This window comes from Peromyscus leucopus, chromosome 19 (genome assembly GCF_004664715.2).
Source record: "Peromyscus leucopus breed LL Stock chromosome 19, UCI_PerLeu_2.1, whole genome shotgun sequence".
Lineage (NCBI taxonomy): Eukaryota > Metazoa > Chordata > Mammalia > Rodentia > Cricetidae > Peromyscus > Peromyscus leucopus.
The window spans coordinates 14,646,762-14,673,757 of record NC_051079.1 but is presented as its reverse complement, the minus strand read 5'-3'; the positions used below and the strand labels follow the sequence as shown (position 1 = coordinate 14,673,757).

The following is a 26,996-nucleotide window of genomic DNA, read 5'->3' as shown; positions in this document are numbered from 1 at the left end:
CTCACACTGCATCTTAGGTATGTTAGAAAAGACAAGGTATAGTCACTAGGAAGGAAGACCATTTTGAAGACACACCAAAGCCTCTGGGGTGAATTAAGGACACATCTGTCAAATGTGGTTTCTACCCATCATCTTTTGGGCTGTCTGCTTCAGTCTGAAGTTTCCATGCCTTGGGCCCCTTTCTTGTTGCATTATCATGCATTCTCTCAGCATCCCTTGATGTGAAGGGAACAGAAATGGGATCCCAGCTTACGTTAGTTAGAATCCATCACTGTGACAAACACCTGAGAAAGCCTAGTTAAGCGGGGAAAGATGTGTACTGGCCCATGGTTTCCGGATTTCTATTCCATCATGGTCTGGAGAACATGGCCAAGCAAAGCAGCTCCTACCGTGGAAGGCAAGAAGCAGGGAGACAGAATGCCTGTGCTATCGGCATTTCTCTTCTTTCCCCTTTCATTTCATCTAGACTCCCAGCCTGCACCCACGGGGTCTCCTCCTTTAGTCAACTCTGTAAATTCACTCCCGGACGGACACAACAAGGGCTGTGCCTTATTAATCCCCTAGGCAGCCCTCAGTCCAAATCGCTTAATACATTAGCACTTTTTTTTCTTGCACTGCCAAAACATTCAAGTTTTTATATATATAAAAAAGAATCAGACAGGATATGGTTTTTAAGCATGACTCTCCTAGAGACATTTTTCAAGTTGACATTCAAGGTTAACCACCACAAGTCTCTGCCTATTGGATGGGCTTCTGGCCAGGTGAATACTCAAATGGGAACAAATGAGAAGACAAGCACCAGGCCTTTCCCTAGGGAGCATGGTTTGCACACCCCAGCCTTCTAGTACCGTCTGTGGAGAAGCCTGTGGCATCTGAATGCTGGTGTCACTCATGAGATAGAACATCAAGATGGATGATGGCAGCAAGAATATCTTCTCTTCTCTGGCACCCAGATGCAGTGTGGCTGGGCTGTTCCCACTGAAGGAAGTGGTGTAGATCAAGACAAGTGTCATTGCATGAACCAGCCTCATGTCACCACAGGTGCAGATGTCCTGCTGTGTAGGACCTCACGTGTCTTTGCCATAAGCTCCTGGAGTAGCAGCAGAGAGGTGCCGATTCTGGACGCAGCCCCACTGTGTATATACCTGGCGCACCTCCTGGGATGTGTGACCTAATTTCTGACCTTCAGTTGTCTCTGATGAAAAATAGAGCCAATAAAATCCAACTACTACTAAACCCTCCAACTAACTATTCAGAAGATCCTGTAACTGAGGAGCCTCAGTGTGTTATTTTTCCCTTCACCTTTATTCTAATATTGCCGCTAAGACACTAGCACTTTATTCTTGCATTGCCATATCATTCAAGTTTTTATTGGAAAAAAAAAAAAAAGTCAGGTAGGGCATGCTCTTTAAGCATTACTCCACTAGAGACATTTTTCAAGTTGACAATGATCTACTCATAACACTCCTGGGGTCTGTTTGATCAATGAGCCATGAAGACATCCAATGAGACTGTCATTCTAGCCAGTATTCTGACATCTGCAAAGGGATATTATTGTCAGAAATAGGGGGGAAAAGAAAAAGAATATTGCAATGGAATTTCCCTTGAATATTGGTCCCATAATCCTTTAACGTCCATTTTTAAAATACTGGTGAAGGCCAGCAATGTGGTTCAATTGGTAGAGTGCTTGTCTGGTATGCACAAAGCCCTAGGCTCAGTCCCCAATGCTTGGAAGGTGAAAGCAGGAGGAGAGGAAGTTCAAGGTCATCATCCTCTGTAACATTACAAGTTTAAGGTCCAGCCTGGGCTACACAAAAGCCTATCTGAAAGATAAATGGAAATCATGCTGATGAGCAGTTGCTGGGGAGACTCCTCTTGCATGGGCAGCCTGTGAAGCACCCCGAGAGTTTACCCACACACTATTTGTGTGACCCTTGCGCCACTCTGACAACAACCAGGATGTCTTCAAAGGACTTTGCTTGATCCTACAGAGCACCTTGACCTTTCTGATGACCCCAGTAATGCCACATAGGAATCCATTCCACGACATTGCCATCTTCCAGTGTTTAAAAATGGTTGTACAGTGCTGAGAAATGCTAGGTGCTGGACATTCATTCAGACGGGCACAGTTCTGATCTCATGGGGTTCAATCATAAGAGAAGAGGGACACATAGAGGAATAATGATCTTAAACTAGGAAGGCTGTTAAAGTGGCAGAAGCCCAGGAAGTCATCAGGGCATACTGAAGCCAGAGACCGACCTGAGAGTAACACAAAGTTCCAATGTGTCCCTGTTATTCACACTCTACATGAAAAAACAATACTCTCAGCTACTATCTCCCTGACTGTATTCTTTGTTTGGCCATGAGAGTGTCAGATAGCTTTGGGGCTCTCTGAACACCAGATTACAACAGCTGAGGATGACCTGGGGAGCATCAGGAACTCTGTGAAGGTCTAGGAGGAGGAAAGTGGTACAATCAGAGCTGTGCGTGGTTCAAGGTAGACAAGAGACAGGAAGAGAGGCAGCTCCATCAGATGGTTCTGTCATTATCTCAGCTGACAGGGGAAGCCTGGTTATCTGCATGTGTAGTCCAACAGAGGTTTCACTTTCTATATACATCTCTGATGAGTTACTGCCCTATCCTTCAGGATAACAATGCTAAGTATTGTGCAATCCAGATGTAGGCTAAGAAATAACTTATGTTAATTAACATAATTAATTAATAATTACTTTACCCACAGTAATCAGTAGAAAAGATTATATTCCATAAAACTACCAGGATACCTGCCAAGAAAATGAAATTATCAGCTACATTATTAGAAACAGTGTTTAAAACAGCTGCTAATCCACAAAAATCTAGAGAATGTTGATTTGTTACACTTTGGTTAAAAATCCCTTAAAAGAGAATGCTGTGTGCTCAATTAACCCATTCCAGAAATTTGTCTTAAGCCAGGCTACCCGCAAGGAGCAAAGTCCCTCAAGATAGAAAAAGATCTATGGTCACCAACAAGGACTTGATTCAAAGTGAAGGTCAAGGCCAAAGTGATTACTCGGAGCATTTTAAGACTTCAGCGCACCAGCGCTGGCAGTAAAGGGGACCAGTGAGCAGGGACAATGGTTGTACTTACCCTGTGTCATCCTGGAAGCCTTCCAGCTCATCCCGCTGTTCCGCCAGTGTGGCCTCCAGATCCAGGTAAGCACCATTGTGGGACAGCTGCAGGGTACAGTCATCGAGCTAGGAGAGAATGAAGGAGTTAGTCCCAGCCATCTCCTTGGATGGGAACCAGGATGAGAACTCAAGTTACCTTAAGTTGCCCTCACGGGCTTTTTAAAAATCCAGCATTACTCTGAACTGTGATGCCTAGCGGGAGGAGGGAACACACTAGTGTAAGTATACTGGATTGGGATTGGTACAAGTAGACAGGAGTATCTGTCAGAGGGCTGGCATTGGCCCAAGCTGGTAAGATTCTCAAGTTGTAGTTGACAGCATTTTGATGTATGTAGAATGATTGCTTACACTTAAAAATACAGGTAAATTTTTTTTCCAAAGACTGAGGTTAATATTATGAGGAAGCCAAGTGTATAATGTCATGTTTGCCTCCTTGAGTTGTCAGGATGGCTCTCATTGTTCGTCTGGTTGGTGAGTCAAAACCCTAGTTGCAAAATGCAGGCGAGCATGGCAGCTCACGGCTGAAATCGCAGTCCAGCAGGGCCAGAGAAGAGGTAGGAGAGTGTGCTGCCGATCACAACCATAGTCCTGCCTATTGGGACTGGTCGGCTCCATTTTGAATTCCTAGTTTTATTCCCAGAAGCCTCAAGTGAACACTGAATCTTCTTTCCTGGTCCCCACAGCCTTCCAGGGATCTGCCTCAACATGTTCTGTGTCAAGTCCCAAAGAACAACAGGAAACCCCACAATTTTCCCAGCCTATGGCAACAGATCCTCAGGCCTCAGCCTAATTGCCTGACCTCGCCATTCCCCTCCTCACATTCCAGACATCACTAACTACCACCACTTCCAGAATACCGTCTTAACAAAATTATGTATCTGACCCAGGCAGGACACCAAAGAACACAGAGAGGCTTCCTTCCCTCAGAGATACGGTTTCATCGAATGAGTGGGGCAGACAAATAGACTGTAGATTAGAATAAGACACAAGTTAGATCAACTGCCAGTCAGTGGATGCTCTTGCTTAGTTTATTCTCCAGTGACTGCTTCAGCAGAGATGCCAAAACCCTCCATAATATTGCCCAAATCCCCACCCAGACGAAGACTATCATTGTTTCCTAGCCAAATGTCACCAACTTGATCCCCTAATTAAAGGGTGAACAAGCCCCTGTACATTTGTGCTAGTGAATGTCTCAACTGAAAAAAAAAAGAGGTGAACATAGGCCTCTTCGTCCCTGAAGAGGAACATATGGGGTATGTGCAGAACCACCAGGGGATGAAAGGCAAATGGGGATACTGACTGCCCTGGGACAGACTGCCTTGGGGACGTGGTGAGCATAGAGGCCAATATGCCCAGGGAGTCAACACACTGCCAAAGCTATGCCATGATGCATACCCAACCTCACCATGACACCCAAGACACAAGATTAATATTTAAACTATCATCGTGGGAGCCAAGGAGCATGGGTAAAAAGCACTGGAGCTAGAACAACATAGGGAAATCTCCTGGATAGTTCAGAGTTCAGGAGGCAGCTTCAGGTCTCACTTTTACAAAGTGGTAGACGCCTGTATTAGTTACTTTGTTCACAGCTGTGACAAAAATACTCTGGGAAGGGTTTGTTTTGACTTGTGGTTTAGGAGGGGATACACTCCATTAGGTCCCGAAGGTGTGGGAGCAGGAACAAGAAGCAGCCGGTCACTGCGTTAGGTGAGGAGCAGAGGGGCGCATGCTGGAGCTCAACACACTTCCTCCTTTTTATTTGATCTAAAACCCAAGCCCTCAAGATGGTACCACCCACATTCAAGATGGGGACTCCCTTCCTCAGGGAAGCCTTCCTGGACACATCCTTGTGGACAAACTCAGAGGTCTGTCTCCCTCCCTGGATATCCAAGTTGCCAACAAAGATTAACCACTTCAACCTGGGCAATGATTACTAAGTAACAATTACAAACTTCCAAAACAAATGGCCACAAGGAAGGTGTAGAGGCAACCAAGAAAGGTAGGTGTATTTCAAACTGGTTGTTACAAATACACAGGCAGAAATATCCAAGCTTTCCGCACCGAAGGACTCAGACATCTCCCTGCCAGACTTAGTCCCTGGCCTCCATTCTGGCTTAGGGGGAGGCAACCTGATCCCTTGCCTTGGCCTCTCATGTCAAATGTCCTCCCAGATGACTTAAGGGTCCTGGAATTTCCTGACTCTGACAATTTTCATGTCAACCCTGATCCCCTGGCAGCACGTCCCCTGCACTCCTTTCTTGGCTGAAAGTTCGGTGGCCAGGACACTGTCGGGCACTTGAGGACATAAAGACAAAGCAGGGAGCCATGTTGGAAGATAGCGTTACAGGGCTATTATAGAAGGGTGGCCATTAGGGAATTTAGGGGTGGTGACATTGGCGGAGCTGAGCGACTTCAGATCAGGTTACAGGCTGTCAACCTGTGGCCAAGGTTCTGGCAGGGATCAAGCTGCTCCAGAGGGAGTCAATCCCAGACCCACAATAAAGGTCCTTCCACATCTCCTGAATGGGCCACTCCCCCGTGCTGGCCCAGTCAAAACACATCCTTTAAACAAGCAGCCTGGTGACATCGAGAGCTCCCTCTGCTCCTTATTACAGATGCGGCACCATGACTCTGGGGTTCTTTTGACCGTTCCTACAAAGACAGTGCCCTCGAAAAGGGCAGGCTCACCATTCCGGAAAAACCTCAAACATCTGAAGCAAGGCTGATGTCACGTCTCGGTTTATATATTCTTTCCCTCTCCCTAAGCCAGCGAAGTGGTGTGTTGCTGGGGTGGTTTAATGATTATCTGGGTCCTGGCAGCAAGTCTAGAGTCTAGTCTAGGCAATAAAACTCCTGTGTAACCCCGAAATAGATTTGAACAGAACCCTTCTATAAATACACATGAGGCTACCCTTTAAACTAATTTTGGGAGCTGCATAGAAATGAGAAAATACGTAGTTTAACAATAGACTTCAGCATTTATAGAAGATCTCAAATGAGCTTCACTCACTTGTGTCTTTTGATGGGACCCTCCCATGCTCACATCCACAGCCTCCCCCGTGTGATCTGTACAATAGCCTGGAACCCAGGCTGGCCTGCGTCTGTGGCACCTGATGGAGCCGAGCTGACTGACAACTATAGGCACTCACTCCCAGGAGCTGTCCTCCCTCACGGTTATTGGAATTCTGCCATTGAGTGAGGCCAATCTAGATTGCCAAGTTCCAGATGATCCAACGGCTGATGACAGACACATGAGACGGCCCAATAGAAACAGGGAAACAACCCTAAGCCAGCACTTCCCAGTAGATCTGTAGGCTTCAGGGTAACTTCATGGTTGTTAATTTAAGTCCGTCTCCTGTCTCCATGATCTGTCACCACAGACCACCCACAGCTGACAGGTAGGGCAAACCTGACCATTAGAGTTCCCAGCATCTGGGTGGGTGCTGTGGATGATTGATTGATAAATAAAACGCTGATTGGCCAGTCGCCAGGCAGGAAGTATAGGCGGGACAAAGAGAGAGGAAAAGTCTGGGAAGTGGAAGGCTGGGAGGAGGAGATGCCAGCCTGCTGTCCAGGGAGCAGCATGTAAAGGCAGCAGGTAAAGCCACGGAACACGTGGCGACATATAGATTAACAGAAATGGGCTGAGCTTAAGTGTAAGAGCTAGACAGTGGTAGGCCCGAGCTAATGGCTGAGCAGTTTAGTTAATATGAGCTTCTGAGTGATTATTTTATAAGTGGCTGTGGGGTCCATGGGGCTGGGCAGGACTGGAGAAAACTCCAGCTACAGGTGGGTGGTGGGGGAGAGGCTCTCTGCACAAGTTGCCCACTAAATGTACTGCGACATGACAAGCTGAAGTAGGGATGGCCACCAAATATCCAGCCCTGAGATGGAACACAGAACACAAGTACCTAACCTTGACCCTCTGAGCTAAAACTCCTGCTGGGGACAAAAAAAAAACTCAGCAGGTGTTGAGTACAAGGGACCAGAAGCACAGGGAATTAGGGAACAGCGATTCCAAAGAGAAGTGTGAGAAAGCAGGTGTGTGGAGTCCCTAGTCCCCAGAGCTCATTCCACTGGTCCACCTTACTCCTCTTGCAAACTTCAGAGTAAGAGATGACAGTTTTGTGGCTTGAATGTGAATCTTCAGCAGGCTCTCGTGTTTGAACACTTAGTCCCTGGCTGGTGGCACTTGTTTGGGAGGGTTGTGGGTTCCTTAAGAGATGGGCCATACAACACCAGGTATGAGAAGCCCTCTTCTTAGCTATTGATCACGGTTTTCCGAGAGACTCCTAAAACACACAGGCTATTGCTATTGCCCTTGGTTGCCAACCCCCACCCCGAGAGATGGAAGTTAAGGCTCTATTGTTGAAACACCATACACTTCAGGCACAGGGCCCAGTGACCCCTGGGCTAGAACTGACCTGAATGCCTCCTCCTGGGCACTGGCTTTCACGGTGCACAGAAGGCACACGGCAAAGTTCCAAAGCAGGGAGACAACCAATAGTCCTACCCAGCTATGAAGCCTATGAACCACAGTCATGACCAGTATGGCATCATAACACAAAAGGTGCCGTAGTGACATGCATACCTTAGTGGTACCCAACAACTCTCTAATTGGATTTAACACCTACAGAACAAGAGGGAAATTGTGCCTGGCTCAGGAAATCTAGCCAACACCCAGGGCTAGTGAAGTCATGGATCTTGGAGGAGAACCTACAATCACCACTTTACCAAACCAGCATAATCCACGAGTACATTCTAAATATTTGTCCTCACACACACAGATAAGTGCAGTCCTCACCCCACATCAAGGGAACTTCTCTTTGCAACATACGGAGACCATTACAGAAAACCACAGCCAATCAGAATGCAGGGTTATGGAGCCCAGGAGCAGTGGATACATCTACAGCATAGCCTGGCCCCTAGGGGGGCACTGAAGAAGAGGGGTGGAAAGATTATAAGAGCCAGGGGTCACAGAAATTGCTGTGACATTGTGTCTCCTAGTAACGTTGCAACACACACCCATAAGTTCCCACCAACATGACTACCTAAACATGAGCTGAACAAGGACAGCAATAATCATAACAGAGTGGAGGGGGGAAGACCATGAGGCCTCAACCTGACACAAAGAACTTCGGGCAACTAAGAAATGCTGAGAGTAAAAGAAATAGTCTTTCTCGGGGAAGAGCACCCCAATCCGTTATCCAATACCAAGTAGCTCTGAAAACATATGCACAAGTAAACATTATACAGACTGAGCAGGTCATATTCAGGAATATACTTGTGTACACAGTGCATATATGTATGAAACAACAATTAATGAAAAAAGAGGCCATGAGTTGGAAAGAGAGCAGGGAGGGGTATATGGGAGGGAGGGCTTGGAGGGAGGAGAGAATGAGGTAGAGAATAGCTGGAGGAAATAAGCCTGTCTCCAACCACTTTGCCTCCTGATGTGCCCAGATGTGGAAGCTCCCACTGCTACAGCCAGGAACGGTCCCCACTGCCTTCGCACCTCTGTCCTGACAGACTATACCACAAAATAAATCTCGCCTCCCTCGAGATGCTTTAGCTTAGTATTTTATCACATTGGTAAGAGAAGTAACCAGTGTACAACAAATTATGAGGGATTCCAGCCATTGCAAGCCCGGGCCTTCTGAGCTCTCTAGTCCCAGGGTCACACACACAGCTTCTCCTGACTCAAACACTAAGAATCCTGTGAGCCCTGGCCACTCTCCAAGGCTGAATTTACCATGAGCCTCCTTAGTGTCCACTTCAAGCTGACCAAAGCTCCAAGAGGGGTACAAAAGTCGTCAGTGTATTTCCGCTAGTCACTTACTGAACAGCTACACCAAAAGCAGCAGAGACAACAAGCTGGATTTAGGTGACAAGCAAAAAAATGTCAGAAAAGACAGCTTTCCAAAAAGCCACGCCATGTGTTCCTGTGGCAGTTGAATGTAATTGGCCCCCATAAGCTCATAAGGAGTGGCACTATTAGGAGGTATGGCTTTGTTGGAGTAGGTGGGTCATTGTTGGAGGAAGTAGGCCACTGTGGAGGCAGGCTTTAAAGTTTCACATATGCTCAAGCTGTGACAAATGTCTCAGACCACTTCCTGTTGCCTGCATATCAAAATGTAGAACTCTCAGCTCCTTCTCCAGCACCATGTCTGCTTGCACGCTGCCATGTCCCTCCATGATGATAATGGACTGAACCTCCTCTGAAACTGTAAGCCACTCTGTCCAATGTTTTCCTTCATAAGAGTTGCCGTGGTCATGGTATCTGTTCACACCAAAGAAACCCTGACTAAGACAGTTCCTTTCATACCTCCTAATAAAACCAACTGTAAATGCTGGTTCCAACACACGGGCTTCTAGGCACTAAGCTCCCCCATAAGCAGCAATGCAGAGGAATAAATTGGTGGGCGCCTGCTCTGGTGCACAGTGAAGTTATGGCATGCATTTTATTACCCTGTAAGCTACACATCCTCCTGATGTGGATTCCTTTGAATGTACAGTTGGCCCTCTGTACATTCATGGGTACATAATGGGCTTCCCATGTATGAGTTAAATCAGGGAATATTATTCTGTATTGGATATGTCAGACTTCCGTTCTTCTTGCCTAAATAATACAGTGTAGTAACTACTGACATCATAGTGCATATTTAAAGATGACATACATTACACTGGAAGATGGGCCAAGGTTGTAGGCATACTATGCTATTTTACCTAAAGCATTTGAACATCCACAGATTTGGGTATCCACACAGATTCCATCACCAGTCCCGCTTGGACCCTGACTGATGATAATACCATACATTTTATAATGAAAAAATATTCATAGCTATAAAGAAAAAACTAAAGTTGTAAATATAGGGAACAACTGGTTAGTTTTCTTAAGAGACCAAGAAACTGAATACATGATAAATCAAAAGAAAATCAGTCCTGTTGAGCAATACCAGCAAAGCACATCCCTAGGGACCCATTGAGACTCTTTGGCATGGCTGTCACACAGGCACTTTAAAGGATGACTTAGAGGTAAGGACACTTCTGAGATCCAGCAGCTGGGAATAATGAAATATTATGAATGCCCTTACTTCAAAAGTGGCTTGATTTTACTTCTCCAGAAGCCTGGGTAAGCTATTTGTGGTCACTAACCCAAGCACAAGTGTTCTTGTCCCTAAGCTGATTCAGGTAGCTTCCAAATCAAGTCCTAGTCTTACATTTCAACTAAGAAGGGCACACACAGCCCACCCACCAACAGCAAGAACCTCTACAAGAATCCTTGAGAAGACAAAGGAGAGCGCTTTGGGAAATGGTAACACATGTCCAGGCAAGTCAATGATTCTTTATCATTAAATAGCCAAAAGTGTATTAGACCTTTTCATTCAAAAAGCTGCAATTCATTGGCTTACATAGGCTCCATGTCCTGTGTTCTACATTGTTTCATTCCAATTGAAAATAATTCCATCACTGTTTCAAGAGAAAAGGGAAAGGAGGGAGATATGAAGGTTAAGGTAGGGAAGTGAGGGAATCTGAGTGACTGATACAATATGCAAGTGGTCAACACAGAAGCAAAATCTTGAATTTCTTGCCTGAGCAAATTAATCAGTAGATTAATTTCTCACCAACATGGGAAATGTCAGGTAAAAAGTGTGTGAGTCTGGGATAAAGATAGGATTTCTCTTTCTGACCTATTTTGTCTATTATGTCTAAGCAAATTTGGGGTTACTTAAGCGAGACCATACATACATTTTATTCATCTTTTCAAAGAGCCTAATTTTAATTATATCATTTTCCTCTGTTATAAGTTTTCTTTTTTACTCACTGTGTGTGTGTGTGTGTGTGTGTGTGTGTGTGTGTGTGTGTGTGTGTGTGTGTATGTACACCTCACATATGGTATCTGAGGGAGTTGCTTTGTTTGGTGTCTTTTAAGATTTATGTATTCCTATTTTACATGTGTGAGTGTTCACCTGCACGTGTTGGTGTGTACCACATGTCTGCAGTGCCTGCAGAGTCTAGATGAAGACTTCGGAACCCCTGGAACTGGAGCTGCAGAGAGCTGTGAGCCACCATGTGGGTGCTCGAGTCAGCTCACGCCATCTTTCCTTTCTCATTTACGTCTCCCAGCAAGCAGCATCATGGTGACATGCTGGTCACCCTGACTCAGGACCTGTTTCACAGTGGTGCCGTCCCCAGCTGACATCATGAAGTAGAGGACTGGGAGGACTGTCACCAAGCACTGCGCCCTGTACTCTCTGCCTAGGCTACAAGTAAAGATCCTATTGAGAAAAGGAGATGGAGGGGAGGAAAATGGTGAGAGGTGTCTGTGCATCTGCTAAAGGGCTTGTATTAGAGCATGTAAGAAGCTGTTACGATTGAACAGCGAAGGGCAAATAACCCCATTTAAAACTGGGCAAAGGATTTGAACAATCGTGGACCACCACTTACCACACAGCCTGTGAACTCTAGGCTGTGAGCCAGGGATAGCCAGCTGATGGGGAGCTCTTCTGGTCCCCTTACATCCCTTCATGATAAGGCCTGTAGAATATAACCCAGAATCCCAGGACCCTTTAACCCAGGTTCTCCACCATCCATCATCAGTGGATCCCAAACTCCAGTGCATACAATAGTCTCATGGAACATTGGCTCACACTCAAATATTCAAATTACACGGGTCTAGGCAGCTGGATCACAGGGATCTATATAATTCAATTCCCACCATTACTCAGTGAATAGATACCGAAACCTTCGGCTCCACTCTGAGAAAAAAGATAGATATAATATTGTTAGATTCCTTGGGGGAAGGAGTAAGCCAAAAGCAAGTTCTAAAGCCCTGATTGCTTCAGAACATGTTCCTCTTCTCCCAGTCCTTGGCTCTCCTTCCAGAACCACCATGTCCCCTCACGGGTTCTTCCTAATGAACAAGTATATCCCCTGGGGTCCAACTGTGGGTTTTGGGCCAACACCCAGCAAAGATGCCCTGGGATCCTTGGAAACAGGATCCTTGGAAACGGCACACACACAGGCCAAGCCTCCAGCTCTACCTGGTACCAATGACTGGGCCCAGGAGCAGAAGCCACACCTCACAGAAAGTCCAGCTGGCTGCCACTGTGAACTTCTAGGAAATGCTTTCATTAATTCTAGAGGGTGAGCTGCCTGCTAGCCAGGAAACCTGAACACATGAGCCAGTCAGAGCATCCCCAGAAGAAAAGAAAAGCAGTCCCGGTGCTCATTGTCACAGCTGTGGAAGGACACAGATGGGCAGATGTCACAACACCAGTGGCAACTCCATGCCCTGTTCAGTGTGGCCAGCTTGGCCTTTTATAATAGTTTTGGTTAGTTGCCAATAGGTAAGAGTAGAGAGAATATACACTGAACTCCAGGTTCCACATTCCCAGAAGAACAGAACAATGTAGGGGCCCCGTAGATTCCTCACCACAACACTTCCTTTGGTGCATACACTCTCTGAGTCTCCGGGCCACCGGGCCACCAGGCCACCTGTCCACCTGGCTCCTGTGTGCTGTAAGTTTGGACCATGGCTCAGGAGATGGAGTAGCTCTCTATCTGCAGACACTATGACTGGATGTAAAGTCTCATTTCTTTTCAGCGGTCTGTAACACTATATGCTATGTACACTCAGCCCAACACCTTCTCAAAATCCAAGCAAGTTCCAAATCAGCAGCATGAAGTCAGCCATGCCCTGACTCTATTCCCTTAGTAACTCATTAACTCTGTGGCCAGACAGCCCTAGCTCAGTGATGAGTGAAAATCCCACCTCAAAACAGCTCTGCAGAGTTCTGCGGAGGTTCCTGCCATGTCTGCTGTCATGAGATCCTCGGCCACCCCAGGTGCTTAAGTCAGCGTGCTCCACCTGCCCGCTCTCATTTCCATTTCCAGCAGCCTCGTGGTAACAAGCTGATCTGTCTGTTTACAGGACCCTGCTTCACACCGATGCCTTCCCCGGCAGCTCTCAGGACCTAAAGGACTGGGAAGGGTTTTCGTCAAGCACGGTCACCCATGATCCCTGCCATAACTTTTTCAATACACGGAAAACACCTATAGGCACTGTGTATCCATAGATGGCAAATTGAAATGTTTAAGAGGAAAGGGGAGAGAGAGGGGAAGGGAAGGGGGAGACGAGAGCCAACACTGCCTGCTCAAGAACAGAATGCCCATCCCTGAGGAAGAACTCCCCTCGAGCTTCAGGGGACAGCCCATCCAAACAGGCACACAGAGGGGACAGGTAAAGTAAGACGCCTTTCCTCGCAATGTGATAACGTTCCTAAGTTGGTTACCAAAAAAAGAAAAGGAAAGACCCAAACACATCGTCATCCCTAATTTGTGTCTCAGACATGGCTGGGGAGAAAAGGTGGGCTCTCCTTGTGAGAGATTCGTCTTGTGTGGCAGCTGTGAGCACGATTATGGCCGCAGTCAGGTCTGGGGTATTTAGGGGCCACACTCACTAACTACTGTGTCTACTTCTGCAGTGGATCGGAAAGCTGGAACTCTAGAAATGTCCCCGAGTTAGAGCACTGATTGTCGAGGAGTCTAAGTACTGACATAAAACAAAATAATTGGACTTAAGATTGCTGGGTATTAAGATTTTAGAATTAAGGAAATTCTGTAACTTGGTTTATTTATTGTTATTATTGTGTGTAGACGTATATGACATGGGCAGGAAGCCTGTGGGAGTCGGAGGATAGCTATAGGAAGTCGGTTATTTCTTTCCACCTTATATGGGTTCCAGGAATCAAACCCAGATGGACAGGCTTGTATGGCGTTTCCTTTACCCACTGAACCATCTCACCCAGCCAAAATCAAAGTTTTGAGCTCAGTATATGTTTTACTGTGAAATCTGAATTTGTAGATTATCCTCTGTGAGATTTAGATTCACCTTCAGTCATCTTATTGCTATCCAGAGACACTTGTTAGCTAAAGTACATGCTACAGTGTTGGCTGGCTGGCTGATTAGTTGGGTTTCATGTTGTTTTTGTTTTTATGTTTTGAGACAGGGTCTCTTTATGTAGTTCTGACTGTCCTGAAGCCAGCTATGTAGACCAGGCTGGCCCTGAACTCACAGAGATCCTTCTGCCTCTGCCTCCCAGTGCTGACTTTTGAAAAGACAAAGAGTCAGGGTTGAGAGTGAAGCTTGGGAGTGCAGCCCTTGCCTAGCACAGGCAGGGCTCATGGTTGGACCCCCAGCACTGCTAAACCATTTTCTTTTAATAATAGTAAAGGAGCTAGGAGGAGAGATTTCAAACTGAAAAACGCCATTTTCTCTCTGCAAGGGTGGTGGTGGCTCACACCTGCACTCTCAGCCTTCAGGAGGCTGAGGCAGAAGACCTGGGACTCTGAGGCCAGCCTGGGCTACATAGTGAGGCTTAGTTACTTGTCTTGTTGCTACGACAAAATACAAAAAAAAACTGAAGGAGGGAAAGGTTCAGTTTCGGCTCACAGGTTAAAAATGCTTATTATTATAGTGGGAAGGTGGTATCCAGAACTCAGGGCATCAGGTCACCCTGCAACCGCACTCAGGAAGCAGAGGGAAGTGAATGCTAGTGTTCAGCTCACTTTCTCCTTTTTACTCAGTGGGAAACCCCAACCCATGGATGGAATGGTGCTACCCACAGTTAGGTAAAGACTCAGTTAATTCAGTCCAGAACTCCCTCACAGACACATCCACAGGTGCTGTCTCCTAGACCTTGCCAAGCTGACAATAGCAACCATCACAAACCTCATCTACTTAAATAAATTGTTCAAAGCCTAAATCCGAATCTTCCTCAGGTCCCTCCCAGAAGCAGTTCAAATGGCTTTAGTCACAGTGGGGGGGGGGGCAGATCTGTGACAAGACAGGACTTGATCCCTTTCTGATTCAGAAGGAAGGCAAAGGAAGTTGGTTCTGGAAAACACTTCAGACCTATGGTCTCCAGGGAGGACCATGCACAAGCCAGTTGCCTGCTTGTCTCTCTCCTTCACCCAAGTGAGTTTCTTGCAGCTGCCCTACCACTGTGTTTTAGGCAGAGTATAATCATTCCCAGATGTTAAAGAAAAATGCTCTGACCAAGCAGGCACTGCAGCTCCAGATGTATGTGGTTGGTGGGCATGGCCTATGTCCTGTAAGGTTGCCACAATACTCAGGCTGTTCTTCCAGAGAGAAGCCTGATCCGTCACAGTGTGACCTTCATGTAGTCTCTTACACCCTCAGACAACACAATTCTCCACTGGATGGGAGCTGTGTACTCATTAGGTCCCCTGTTCCAAAATCCTAGAGCCACCCCAGTGGATCTAGTAACCCCAGTCAGACAGAAACACAACACATTCAAGTCCCTATAGCCCTGAAACTGGGAACAGTGAGATGATAGTAAGGTCCACATGGTGTAAGCTGAGCATTATCTTCTCCAAGGCGCTATTCCTGCCTTTTACCAATGGGGAAATCCCTCTAGCTGAGACATGCTGGACAGGTGTGAAACCTCCAGCTTATGACCCTCCAAGATCAAAGCTGCTTCTACCAGGCAACTCCCATGAGAATCAGGAGACAGGTTTGGATCTTGCAGGACAAGCAAACATGAGAACAGGCCTCAGGGAAACCTCTGGAAAGCCAGATGTGTGGAGCCGTGGTGCTGGGATGAAGGCGGCCATGGAAGATTTCAGAACACCTTGCCTGTGCAGCTGATGCACAATGGTCAGCACAAATAGCCTTTTCACTGCTCACTTAGGGCTTGGACGCTGCCTCTGCTCAACTTAGGCACTTTTCTTTCCAGGGCCTTTCTGCACACACAGTCCAATGAATAAATATTACTAAAACTGTGATCGGGAGCCAGGGAGATGGCTTGTGAGGAAAGGTAATTGCCATCCAATCCTGGCAACCTGAGTTCAATCCCCAGAAACCATGTGAATGTGAAACCAATTTCACAACGTTGTCTTCTAACTTGTAAAAGTGTGTGTGTGTGCACATGCATGTGCACATGTACATAAGTAAATAAATATAAACATTTTAAACAACCAATTTGAATAAAATCAGAGAGATTTGACCTTTGCAAGGGGAAGAAATTACATTCAGACCCTGTGCAGTGCTGACTCTGATCCAGCAGCAGGACAGGACAAACACATTGGGTCTGGGAAGTATTATTATGATTATTAGTGTTGTTGCTGTTGTTTTGCTTTATTTTTGTTGTTGTATTTTTGAGGTATAGTTTTGCTCTACAGCCTCACCTGGTCTAGAACTTGTAGATGAAATTCTAAACAGTCTTAGTAAATAAGAAACATAGAGCCAAATACAGAGGTAATAGCCAAAGGGATCAGAGAGCCACGACTAGCTTGAGCTTACCACCAGCAGTAGCTTCCCCAGAGAGAGAGTTTCTCCCTGCCTGACTTGTGTTTTTATTACCTTTCTCTTCTGCCTTCTCATTGGCTCTAAGCCTAGCCACATGACTTCCTCATCACTGCCTGTCTCTATAGTTGGTACTAGGGATTAAAGGCGTGTGTCACCATGCCTGGCTATTTCCAGTGTGGCTTTGAACTCACAGAGATTCAGATGGATCTCTGCCTTTGGAATGTGAAGATTAAAGGTGTGTGTGCCACCATTTTCTGACCTCTATATCTAGTGGCTCTTCTGTTCTCTGACCCCAGATAAGTTTATTAGGGTTCACAATATATTGGGGAACACAATATCACATTTCCCCTTTTTTGTCTAAAATTTTAAAAAGCTTATAACTAATACAAGAAAAACTATATCCAATAAGTATCTACAATATATACAGTCAAGAATTTCATTAACAATGTCTAGTCCATTAACATTTGACAGATTCAGACAAAAAAATTCATTACTTATCCTATTTAAAATAAGTAGTTCCTTTTTAAAAGTAGATTCAATAATCTCCCTTTTTATCTTGTCAAGAACTTATTATGTAGCTCAGGCTTTCCTGGAACTCACTTTGTGGCCCAGACTAGTCTCTAGCTCTGGGCTAGAGGTGTCATGCCCAGCTAGAATTTGGTGTGTCTAATAAACCCTGAGTGGTTTGGGGGTGACCTGCACAATAGTGGTCAAAGACAGGGAATAAGCATCCACAAATACCTATGGCATAGGGAAGGACAAGAGAGGACAAGCAGACCCTCAAACGGAAGTGGCACTTGACGTGACTGGGAATAAGGCTGGACAAAGCCTTGGAGGTTAAAGAAAAAAGGAACAAAGTAAGTTGGAGCTGAGCTGTGATGACTGTGGTACCTTCTAATTTGACAGTTCAGCTAGGAAGCTGTCCTCAGACTGCAGAATGTGTGTTGCTGCAGGGCTCCTTCACCCCAAGTTTCGGGACTAACAAATGCTGGGACAGAGGTGTCACAATATAATAAAGGCACTTGTCGCCATACCTGATGCCTGCACCAGGCACCTCCTCCCCAACATACCCATACCCCAACATGAGCTCCATTGGTAGACCTCACACAGACTCTGAAGTTTGCTTCTGGTGTGTCCAGTGATCACAGACCAACTAACCTAGCAAACTTTTCTGCCATGTGGAGCACTCAAGTGCATCACCTTCTGGAACAAGGTCTAGGCTCTTTCCAACACTAGAAACCTTGGGTTCCCTAGGGGACCGTAAGGCATTTTCTTTGATCCCACCCTGGTTCTACTATCAGAGTATAATCTCTCCATAGACATCAAGGTGGCCAGATATGTCAGGGCCTTCTACAAAGAAGAATGTCTCAGTGCTGCTGTAGTTTATGACAACTGGCCCAGAAACCATGAACAAGAGGCTCAAATCCTCCTCTGGAATAGGCTGGGCTGGTTTTTCTCTTACTGTTCCTTGTTTATATTTGTGAGACAGGGCCTCACTCTATAGCTCATGCTGGGACTAGAATTTATATGTCTTTCAGATTGACATCAAATTGATCATCCTCCTGCCTCAGCCTGTCGAGTGCTAGGAGTACAACTGAATAGCATTGTGTCCCCCTTGAAGATTCTCGAATCTTTTTTTTTAACAGTTACCAACAATGAGTATTTCATGATCTGCTTCTATAAAATACCAACATGGAAAATTATGCATTATTGTTACAATATCTTACCTATTTTCCAAAAATAAAGGAAATATTCAGATACCTATCTCTTGGAAGAAACAGAAGCAAAGGAGATTAGCACATAGAGCAATTGGTATCTGATAAAACAGGATAATCTAGAAAGGGAAGTGGAATGTGTGCTCTTAAACACAAGGACTAAGCCAGCTCCAGAGTGTATACTCAGTTCCCAACCTGCAGATGCCCTGACTGCTCACATCCCATACTCCTCCCTCACTCATTCACTGGCTGGTCCTGGGCATCCAGGAGACAGACAGACAGACAGACAGACAGACAGACAGCAACTAAAAGAGATACTTTCTCTGATGCCTTCTTTGACAAGACCTTCCTGATCTTGATACAGTCCCAAGAGGCCTCCCTGTTGGAAGGGATAGGGATCTATGCCCATAAACAGCATGTGCTCAGCAGGCGATCATTTCCCCTTACTGTGAGGCTGGCCTTCCCACATGAAGTCAATTCACACGTGTTAAGCCTATACCGGAGGCAATGGCCAACTTGTCGGAGGCTGGAATCCTGCTGGACAAACAATGGATGTTCCGCACTGCAGGCCACATCTCCTGCCTTCAGCCTGCCTCTCCTATGAGGACTCATCTGGTTCAAAGACATGTCAGAGTTTCCCATCATGCTCCAGCTTAACTGCAGGAAACACGATAAGGCCAGTGTGTTGTGTAATTGTGAGCCTATGGCTGGGCTGGTTTTACTCAACAGAAGCACAAAAATTAGTCCTTACATTTAAACAGCACTCAAAATACCTTTACAAATATCATTTCCTTTGATTGGAGAAACCTCTTGCAACTTTTGATAATTTTTTCTCTCTCTCTGATGTTTTATTCTGACTTCTCTAGAAGCTTCCTTTACACAGAATGTAAAACATGAAAATGACATTATCAGGCATCACCTCCAAAGCATAAGAAGAAAACTGCAATTTTTGTTTTATCCCATTTTTCAAAAACTAACCAATGATGGCAAGTCTGCAGTTAAACTGATTAATTTCAGGTCAATTCTAACTTGGTAGGTGTGTGGTTTACGTGGCATAGTTCCCTGCCAGGATATGAAGAATACCAAGCTCCCCTGAACCTGGCAGGGACAGCTCTCAGAGAGTTGGAAACGCTCTACTAGAATAAAATGAAGCCAGCCCCATACATTCTCTGGTCGACAGGACTAATCAATTACCATTGTTCCTCCCTGGAAGGCAGGCATTATCAGTTGATCTGAGTTGGCATAGGCAAAGGAAAGCTATGATTCCTCCCTACCTCCCAAGCTGAGAGAGGCGTCAGAGCAAGTATCTCTTTCCAGGTGTGCATGAACAGTGACTTCTTAGATCTTCCCTGGGATTCTCTGCTATGTGGGGAGAGGGGGGCGGTTTCTTAGGGGTATACAAAATCTCCCAAGACATCATAGCACTACTGGGAACCTATTCTCCTCCAGACAGTGCCAGTTGGCTTCATCCCTTCCTCAATTCAGCTAAAACTCCACCATTCATTTCCTTTGTCTGCATCTCTCCAGTACCATCATGTATTATCTCACCACTCATTACGGTTTGACTCTGAAATCTCCCCCATGGGACCATGTGTCAAATGCTTGTTCACCGGACAGTGGAATCATTTTAGGAGGCTGTAAAAATGTTAGGAGGTGGGGTTTAGTGTCAGCAGCAGGTCACTAGCAGTGAGAGGCTGGAAGTGATAGCGCAGCCTCCAGTTCAGGTGCACCTCTGCTTCCGCATCCCCACCACTGAGAAACTACTCTGCTGAGAGGGACTGAAATCCCCTGAAACTGTGAGTGAAAACAAACATCTTCTTCTCGTTTCCCTTCTCACTGTAATAAAACACTCTGACAAAAAGCAGCTTAGGGAAGGGAAGGGTTTATCAGGCTTACAGTTCCAGATCGCAGTCCATCCCAGAGAGAAGTCAGGGTAGAAACTCCAAGATCTTAAAGCAGAAACCGTGGAGGAACGCTGCTGGTTTCTTACTCACCAGGCTTCTGTTCAGTGAGCTTTCTTAAACAACCTAGGACTATCTGCCTAGGGACTTGTGTCAACTACATCAGTTAATAAGACAAAACATACACACACACACACACACACACACACACACACACACACACACACACACACTCACTCACTCACAGACATGCCCACAGACCCATCTGATCTAGCCTATCCTTCAGTCAAGACTTTTCTCTCAGGTGAATCCAGGCTGGGTCAAGTTGATAGTTAAAGCTAGGATGCCTCTCCTCCCTTCAGTGGTTTCTGTCTCTGTCGGGTATTGTGTTCACAGAAATGCAAATCCACTAACATAGCAACCCACCCAACACAGCAGCCACCACTCAATGGGGGCCACAGCAGAACGCCAATCATGCAACCAACATCTCAGCATGAGGGAACATTCTAGAAAGTCAACCCTACCGGGATTGTACACCTTAGAAAGAATCCTTCCAGGTCTTTCACACATTGCCTACGTGTTACTGTATAACATTGAGAAAGCTACACATTGGGTGGCACTGTGGAGGTGGAGGACGGGCAGAGACGGCAGCTGTGCCTCGGCGCTTTGCTCATGACAGTCTGAAGGTGAACTGTGGGCCAGGAGACTGCTTGGCAGGCACAGAACCAAGGCCTGGGACAAAGATGGTGGCACAGTTCTGCAGGTGGTACACACAGGAGGGGTTTCAGAGGCACTGATTCCCGGGGCTGCCTGGTAGTCCCATGGATAACAGAGGGAGAAATGGTTTTAGGTACGATCCCTGAAGCATGAAAGGTATTGGGGGCAAAGGGCCAAAGCCTCCAGACTGTTTTCACTCTTCCCACCCACTCCCTGGGCAACAACTCCAGCCAGCTTCTGTCAGTAAAGACCATCTAATCTTTGTCTTGTCAATTCCCCACCATATGGCACTGATTTGAACTCCTAACTTGACAATTCATTGTCTATTTAACATCTGCATATGGAGATCCAACCAACAGCCCCAATTTAAACCTCTAAATGAAGCTCCTCGTCTTCGCTCAAGCCTGCCCTCCAATTATCTTGACTCTCAGCAGAGGGAACTCCATCTTTAGCTCCATGTTCCTACAACCCCCTACTGCGATCCTCTGGGGAAACATTACATTTGGAAGTGAAATGTCCTCCCAGGATCATTTGTTTGAACACTTGGTCCCCAGTGAGTGGTACTGTTTTAAAAGGTTGTAGGACCTTTAGGAAGTAGGGGAAGTGGGTCACTGGGGGTGAGGGAGGGGAGTTCTGATGCAAGGTTATAGCTCAGTCCAAGCTCTCTCTGGTTCCTGGCCAGTGCCACAGAACAGGCAGCGGCCACACACTCCAGCCACCATGGACGAGTAAGCCCATCTATCATACCATTCCTGCCATGGTTGGACTGTGTACGATACAACCTATCAGCCAAGATAAGCCCTTCCTCCTTCAGTTACCTTGACCAGAAAAATGACTATTAACAATATGGAAAGCATGTGGCTCTGACTCTTTCGATGTTTAGAAACTCGGGGCTTCTCTGTCAGCACCCGACTCTGGATTCTCAGCTCGCTCACATTCAAATTTCTCCACCCAGCAGCCTGAGATCCTTTGCACATACTCTTCTCTTCCCTCTGGGATTCTCCACCAGTGCTTCCCATGCAGAGTCCTTCTTGCACTCCCCCGTGTAGACTAGCCCCATCTCTCTCCATCCATCCCCTTGTTCCATTCTTCTTACCCCTCACCAGGACCTGATACACAACCGCCCGTCTCACACCAGAATGCCAACTCCATGAGATCTTGACCTTCATTCTGGCCACCACCCTGCCCCCAGTGCCCAGCATGTTAGTGGAATGTGTGGTTCTAATGGTGACTCGAGAGAGTAGAAGGCTTCCAAGAAGAGAGTGGTGCCTTGAGCCCAGAGAAGGTGGAGTCTGGCAAGACAAGAAGGCAACACAGACTAAATTAGTAGGAACCAGGAAGCTGCAGCCTGGGAGCCAAAGCTCTGTAAATAAAGTTTTATTGGTACACAAATGCACAGTTATTTATGCACTGTCTACGGAGTTTTCACATCACAACAGCAGAGTGAACCATTGCCACAGAGACTGTACGGTCTACAGGAGCTGAAAAATTTCCATCTACCTGTTAGTTATTTAGTTGCGTTGTGTTCTTACCCTGCAAGGAAGTGTCACGAAACACGACAGAATCCGCTTATAGAGTTTTATTAGAGAGAAAGGGACAGAGTGCGCAGGCCTGTGGGAGAGACACGTGCGTGGAGAGAAGAGAGGAGAGAAGAGAGAGAGCTGGGAATATGGCGCTCCACTTTAAAAACCAGCTGGGAGCGTGGCCAGGTCACGTCACTACTCCACGCGTGTGCATAGATCACATGGTCACGTTGCACGCTTACGTAGCCATGTAACGTCACAGATTCTGGTCATGGGAGATGCCTTGGCCGGAACTTGCTAGGCGGAGGTGTCCGGCCTGACTGGAATTGGCTAGGCGGAAGTGTCCGCCTGGTAAATGCGACCGTTGGGGGGGGGAGGCGTGTTGTGAACCCTTCACTACCCTTTACAGGAAATGTTTGTCAACTTCCAGTGAAAGATGAATTGTTCTCAAATTGTAAACTCACAGGCCAAACACTCCTTTCTGCCACCATGATGTCCACAGACTTTCCAGGAAGTATGGACCCCAGTTTGAGAAAGCATTATGAAAATGAAGACAGAGGCTGAGGGGGGAGCCTAGTTTCAATCCCCAGCTCTGCCACTCAGAAGCAGTGTGACCTTACACACTTACTCAACTTCTAAGACTTTTTCCTTATCAGGAAAATGAGAATATAGCCCACATGGTACCACTACTGTGAGGAGCTGAAATCTTGAAGGTAAAGCATCTTGCAGTGGCTAGCTCACATTATACCTACAAGACAAACCTTTTTTGTGTTCTTTGAGAATTCATGGAGCTTCCAAGAATATAACTGAAATTATCAACTGTGTCCCAGCCAGTGGCCCACAGAATTCATGTGGCAGAGGACAGCTATGAACAGTTGTATTATTATTTTGCTGTTTTATTATTTATTATTATTACTGTTGTGCTGTGGTAAGATACCATCAAAATATGATCAAAAGCAACTGTGAAGAGACAGGGGCTTATTTTAGCTCACAGTTGCAGGTGGGGTACAGCCCACCACAGTGAGGAAGACATGCCAGCAGGGGCATGAGGCCAGCCTGGAAATCTGGAAGCAGAGAGAGCACATTTGATCCACACACAGGAAGTAGACCACATTTGATCCACACACAGGAAGCAGAGAGACCACATTTGATCCGCACACAGGAAGCAGAGAGACCACATTTGATCCACACACAGGAAGTAGAGAGATCACATTTGATCCACACACAGGAAGCAGAGAGATCACATTTGATCCACACACAGGAAGCAGAGAGATCACATTTGATCAACACACAGGAAGCAGAAAGAACACATTTAGTCCATACACAGGAAGCAGAGAGACCATATTTGTCCACACACAGGAAGCAGAGACCACATTTGATCCACATACAGGAAGCAGAGAGACCACATCTGATCCCCACACAGGAAGCAGAGAGACCACATTTGATCCACATACAGGAAGCAGAGAGAACACATCTGATCCACACACAGGAAGCAGAGAGATCACATTTGATCCACATACAGGAAACAGAGAGACCACATCTGATCCACACACAGGAAGCAGAGAGACCACATTTGATCCACACACAAAAAGGAGAGAGAAAGAGAGAGAGAGAGAGAGAGAGAGAAAGAGAGAGAAGGGTCAGGTTATACTACCTCAAAGCCCACTCCCAACGATATAGTTCCTCCTGATAAGTGTCTCCTTTTAAAAGTTCCATAATCTTCCTCAAAGTGCTACCAACTAGGACCAAGTATTCAAACACATGTGCCTGTGGGCACATTTCTCATTCAGATCACCGCAGAAGCCCAACACCAAATACACAAACTTACCAAAAAACATTATAAAATTGATTTTAATAACACAATCACCCAGTTCTCCCATCATGAACATGACAAGGACATGTCACAAGATCAAATAATTGGACACACCTGGGTGCTACTCACAGGCTAATTCATCCAATCCTCAGAAAAACTATAATGTCTGAGGGCTACGCCAGCACTCCAGTGCCTTTGATAAATATAATTTGTTAATCAAAATACATGGAATGAAGTTGATAATCTCAGCACTCCTGGGGGAAAGACTGATTCCTGAGGAGACAGGGAAGTGTCGCATCTCCCTAGAGTCTCCTGAACTGCTTTCCAACTTGGCAGAAAGCACTCCCAAGTCAGAGAAACCTCGTGACACACTTTGAAGTGATAACATGCAAAGGACTGATTCTGCGCCTATTTTTGGCTAGTTGGAAGATAAACGGCTCCTCCAAGGGCAAAACCCTTGAATCTCCTAATGATAGAGGAATCGCCATCCAGAAAATGTGCATGCACAAGAAAGGCTCCCCTTAGGTCTCTAGTTCCTGAGCTGTTTGAGTTCTGATGGCCTCCAAGAACTAAACCAATCAATCAATCAATGAAGATACTTAGCATTCAAAGTACCTTATTAATGAGGAAGAAGTGGGGAAATCAGCATGTTGTCTATTCAATCAATGACTAGAATCCTCACCTCATCTTTATGCATGAGCAGCAGCAGTACTTGGGAAATAAGAGCAAACTCTTGGGCTATCAACGATGCTTTTTAGGAATAAATATGTTTTTTACACTGGGCATGGTAGATCATGCCAGTCATCCCAACACTTGGGAAGCTAAGGCCAGAGGGCTTTATGAGTTCAGTACTAGTTTAAAATCACATATCTAATCCTTATCTCAAAAAAATGGAATAAATAAATGTTTAAGCTTATCTGAACAGAACAATAAGCTAGTCATGAGACTGGCAAACGAATTTAAACTTTTCTCTTTCTATACAATCAAATGCTTCTATTTTCTTTCCTTGACTTTCCCATACCCAACAGAGAGAGTAACCTGCCGCTTGCAAAAGGCATTCCTTTGAGTTTTTGTTTATTTGTTTTATTTTGTTTTGTTTTGTTGAGACAGGGTCTGATGATACAGCCCAGGGTGACTTGAAACTTAGAATGTCACTAAGGCTCAGTTCCTGCCTCTGTCTCCCAAGTGCTGGGATTACAGGTGTGTGCCACCACACTTTGAGCCAAAAGACATTTGTTATTTTGACTTGACAACCATACTCAGAAAAGACGGGCATACCTGGGCTGCTGAGCAGTCCCAATCAACACTGCTACATGGGTGGACCCCTCCACAAGGGACAGCTATGGCTTATCATGAAATAATCATGCAGGAAAACCTTTTATTCCTGCACTGAGTTATTATCTTTTAATTTTCATGTGTGTAGATGCACATGTGTGTGCAGGTACACATGCATGTACCTGTGTGTGCAGACTGAGGCCTGAGGCTGATGTCAGGGGTCATCCCCAGTCGATCTTCCACCTTATTCATGGAGACAGGATCTCTCAATCAAACCCAGAGCTTGTCAATATGGCTAATACTGCTAGCCAGCTTGCTCTGGGGATCCCTTTTCTGCTTTCTCACCCTTGAATTAGAGGCAGGCTGCCCCACCCACTTGGCATTTACGTGGATTCTGGGGGACCCAAACCCCAGTCCTCATGCTTGCCTGGCAAGCACGTACCCACTGAGCCACCCATCCAAACCCTGAATCGAGCTATTGAAACATCTTTCATTCAGCTTCTGAAAAGGTGGAGCCCTTGCCTGCCAATGCTGCCTTCTGCGCTGCCCACTGTGTCTGGGTTCTCCAGCTCAGCAAGTGTCTCTGTCCATAAGATGCTAATTTGCATCTGTCCTTTCAAAAGCGGCATTCTTCTTTTTCCGCTCTGTGGGTGTAGGCTCCCTAGCAAGAATTCCGACCCTTCGCAGCAGAATAAGAAGAGATGAGTGGAGAGCGAGAGAGGGAGGAATCCAGATGGTCGCTTTCATTCTTTCAGTCGGTGGCGCTCTGCATGCCACCAGCACCTTCTGTTAGGAATGAGGCGCCTCCCGAGGACATAGCAGAAATAAGTTCTTTCATGGCTCCCTAGTCTACCATCCTCTGGGAGGAGGACAAATCAGAAACAAATCAGTTACTACATCATTTTGAAGTATCTGAAAAACCTCTTGAATTTCATTCACCATCTTCTTTTTCACATTTCTGATTCCCAACTGGCAAAACACAAGCGGCCCCATGCCAACACCACCCACCTCCCGTACCTTTAAGTAACATTTAAGCGCAACACTTTTAGAAAAGTGGCAGTCGATGGAGTTTCAGTGAACACATCCACTTCACCAGCGTTCAGATAAAAGAATAGAAAAAAGGGCTGGAGAGATGGTTCAGCAGTTAAGAGCACTGGATGCTCTTCCACAGGACCGGGTTCAATTCCCAGCACCCACATGGCCACTCACAACTGTTTGTAACTCCAGTTCCTGGTGATCCTACACCCTCACACAGACATACATGCAGGCAAAACATCAACCCACAAAATAATAATAATAATAATAATAATAATAATAATAATAATAATAATAGAAGAAGAAGGAGAAGGAGAAGAAGAGGAGAAGGAGGAGGAGGAGGAGGAAGAGGAGGAGGAGGAGGAAGAGGAGGAGGAGGAGGAGGAGGAGGAGGAGGAGGAGGAGGAGGAGAAAAAGACACTGTGGTCCAGATATCCTCACCAGTGCCTACTCACTAACACTCTCTCCTCACCATAGATAGATCTAAGACTGTAAATCAGTGTTCCTGCCTTAAAC

At 46.0% G+C, this 26,996-nt stretch overlaps 1 protein-coding gene across 8 annotated transcripts in view; it reads right to left on the bottom strand.

The window, feature by feature from the left end:
- Positions 1–26,996, bottom strand: part of Fhod3 (formin homology 2 domain containing 3) — a 426,147-nt gene that overhangs the window by 378,741 nt on the left and 20,410 nt on the right. For all 8 annotated transcript variants that reach the window (XM_028867156.2, XM_028867157.2, XM_037197014.1 and 5 more), the window contains exon 2: positions 3,128–3,234. In XM_028867156.2, the coding sequence (XP_028722989.1) occupies positions 3,128–3,234 (107 nt within the window). The remainder of the gene's footprint in view (positions 1–3,127; positions 3,235–26,996) is intronic.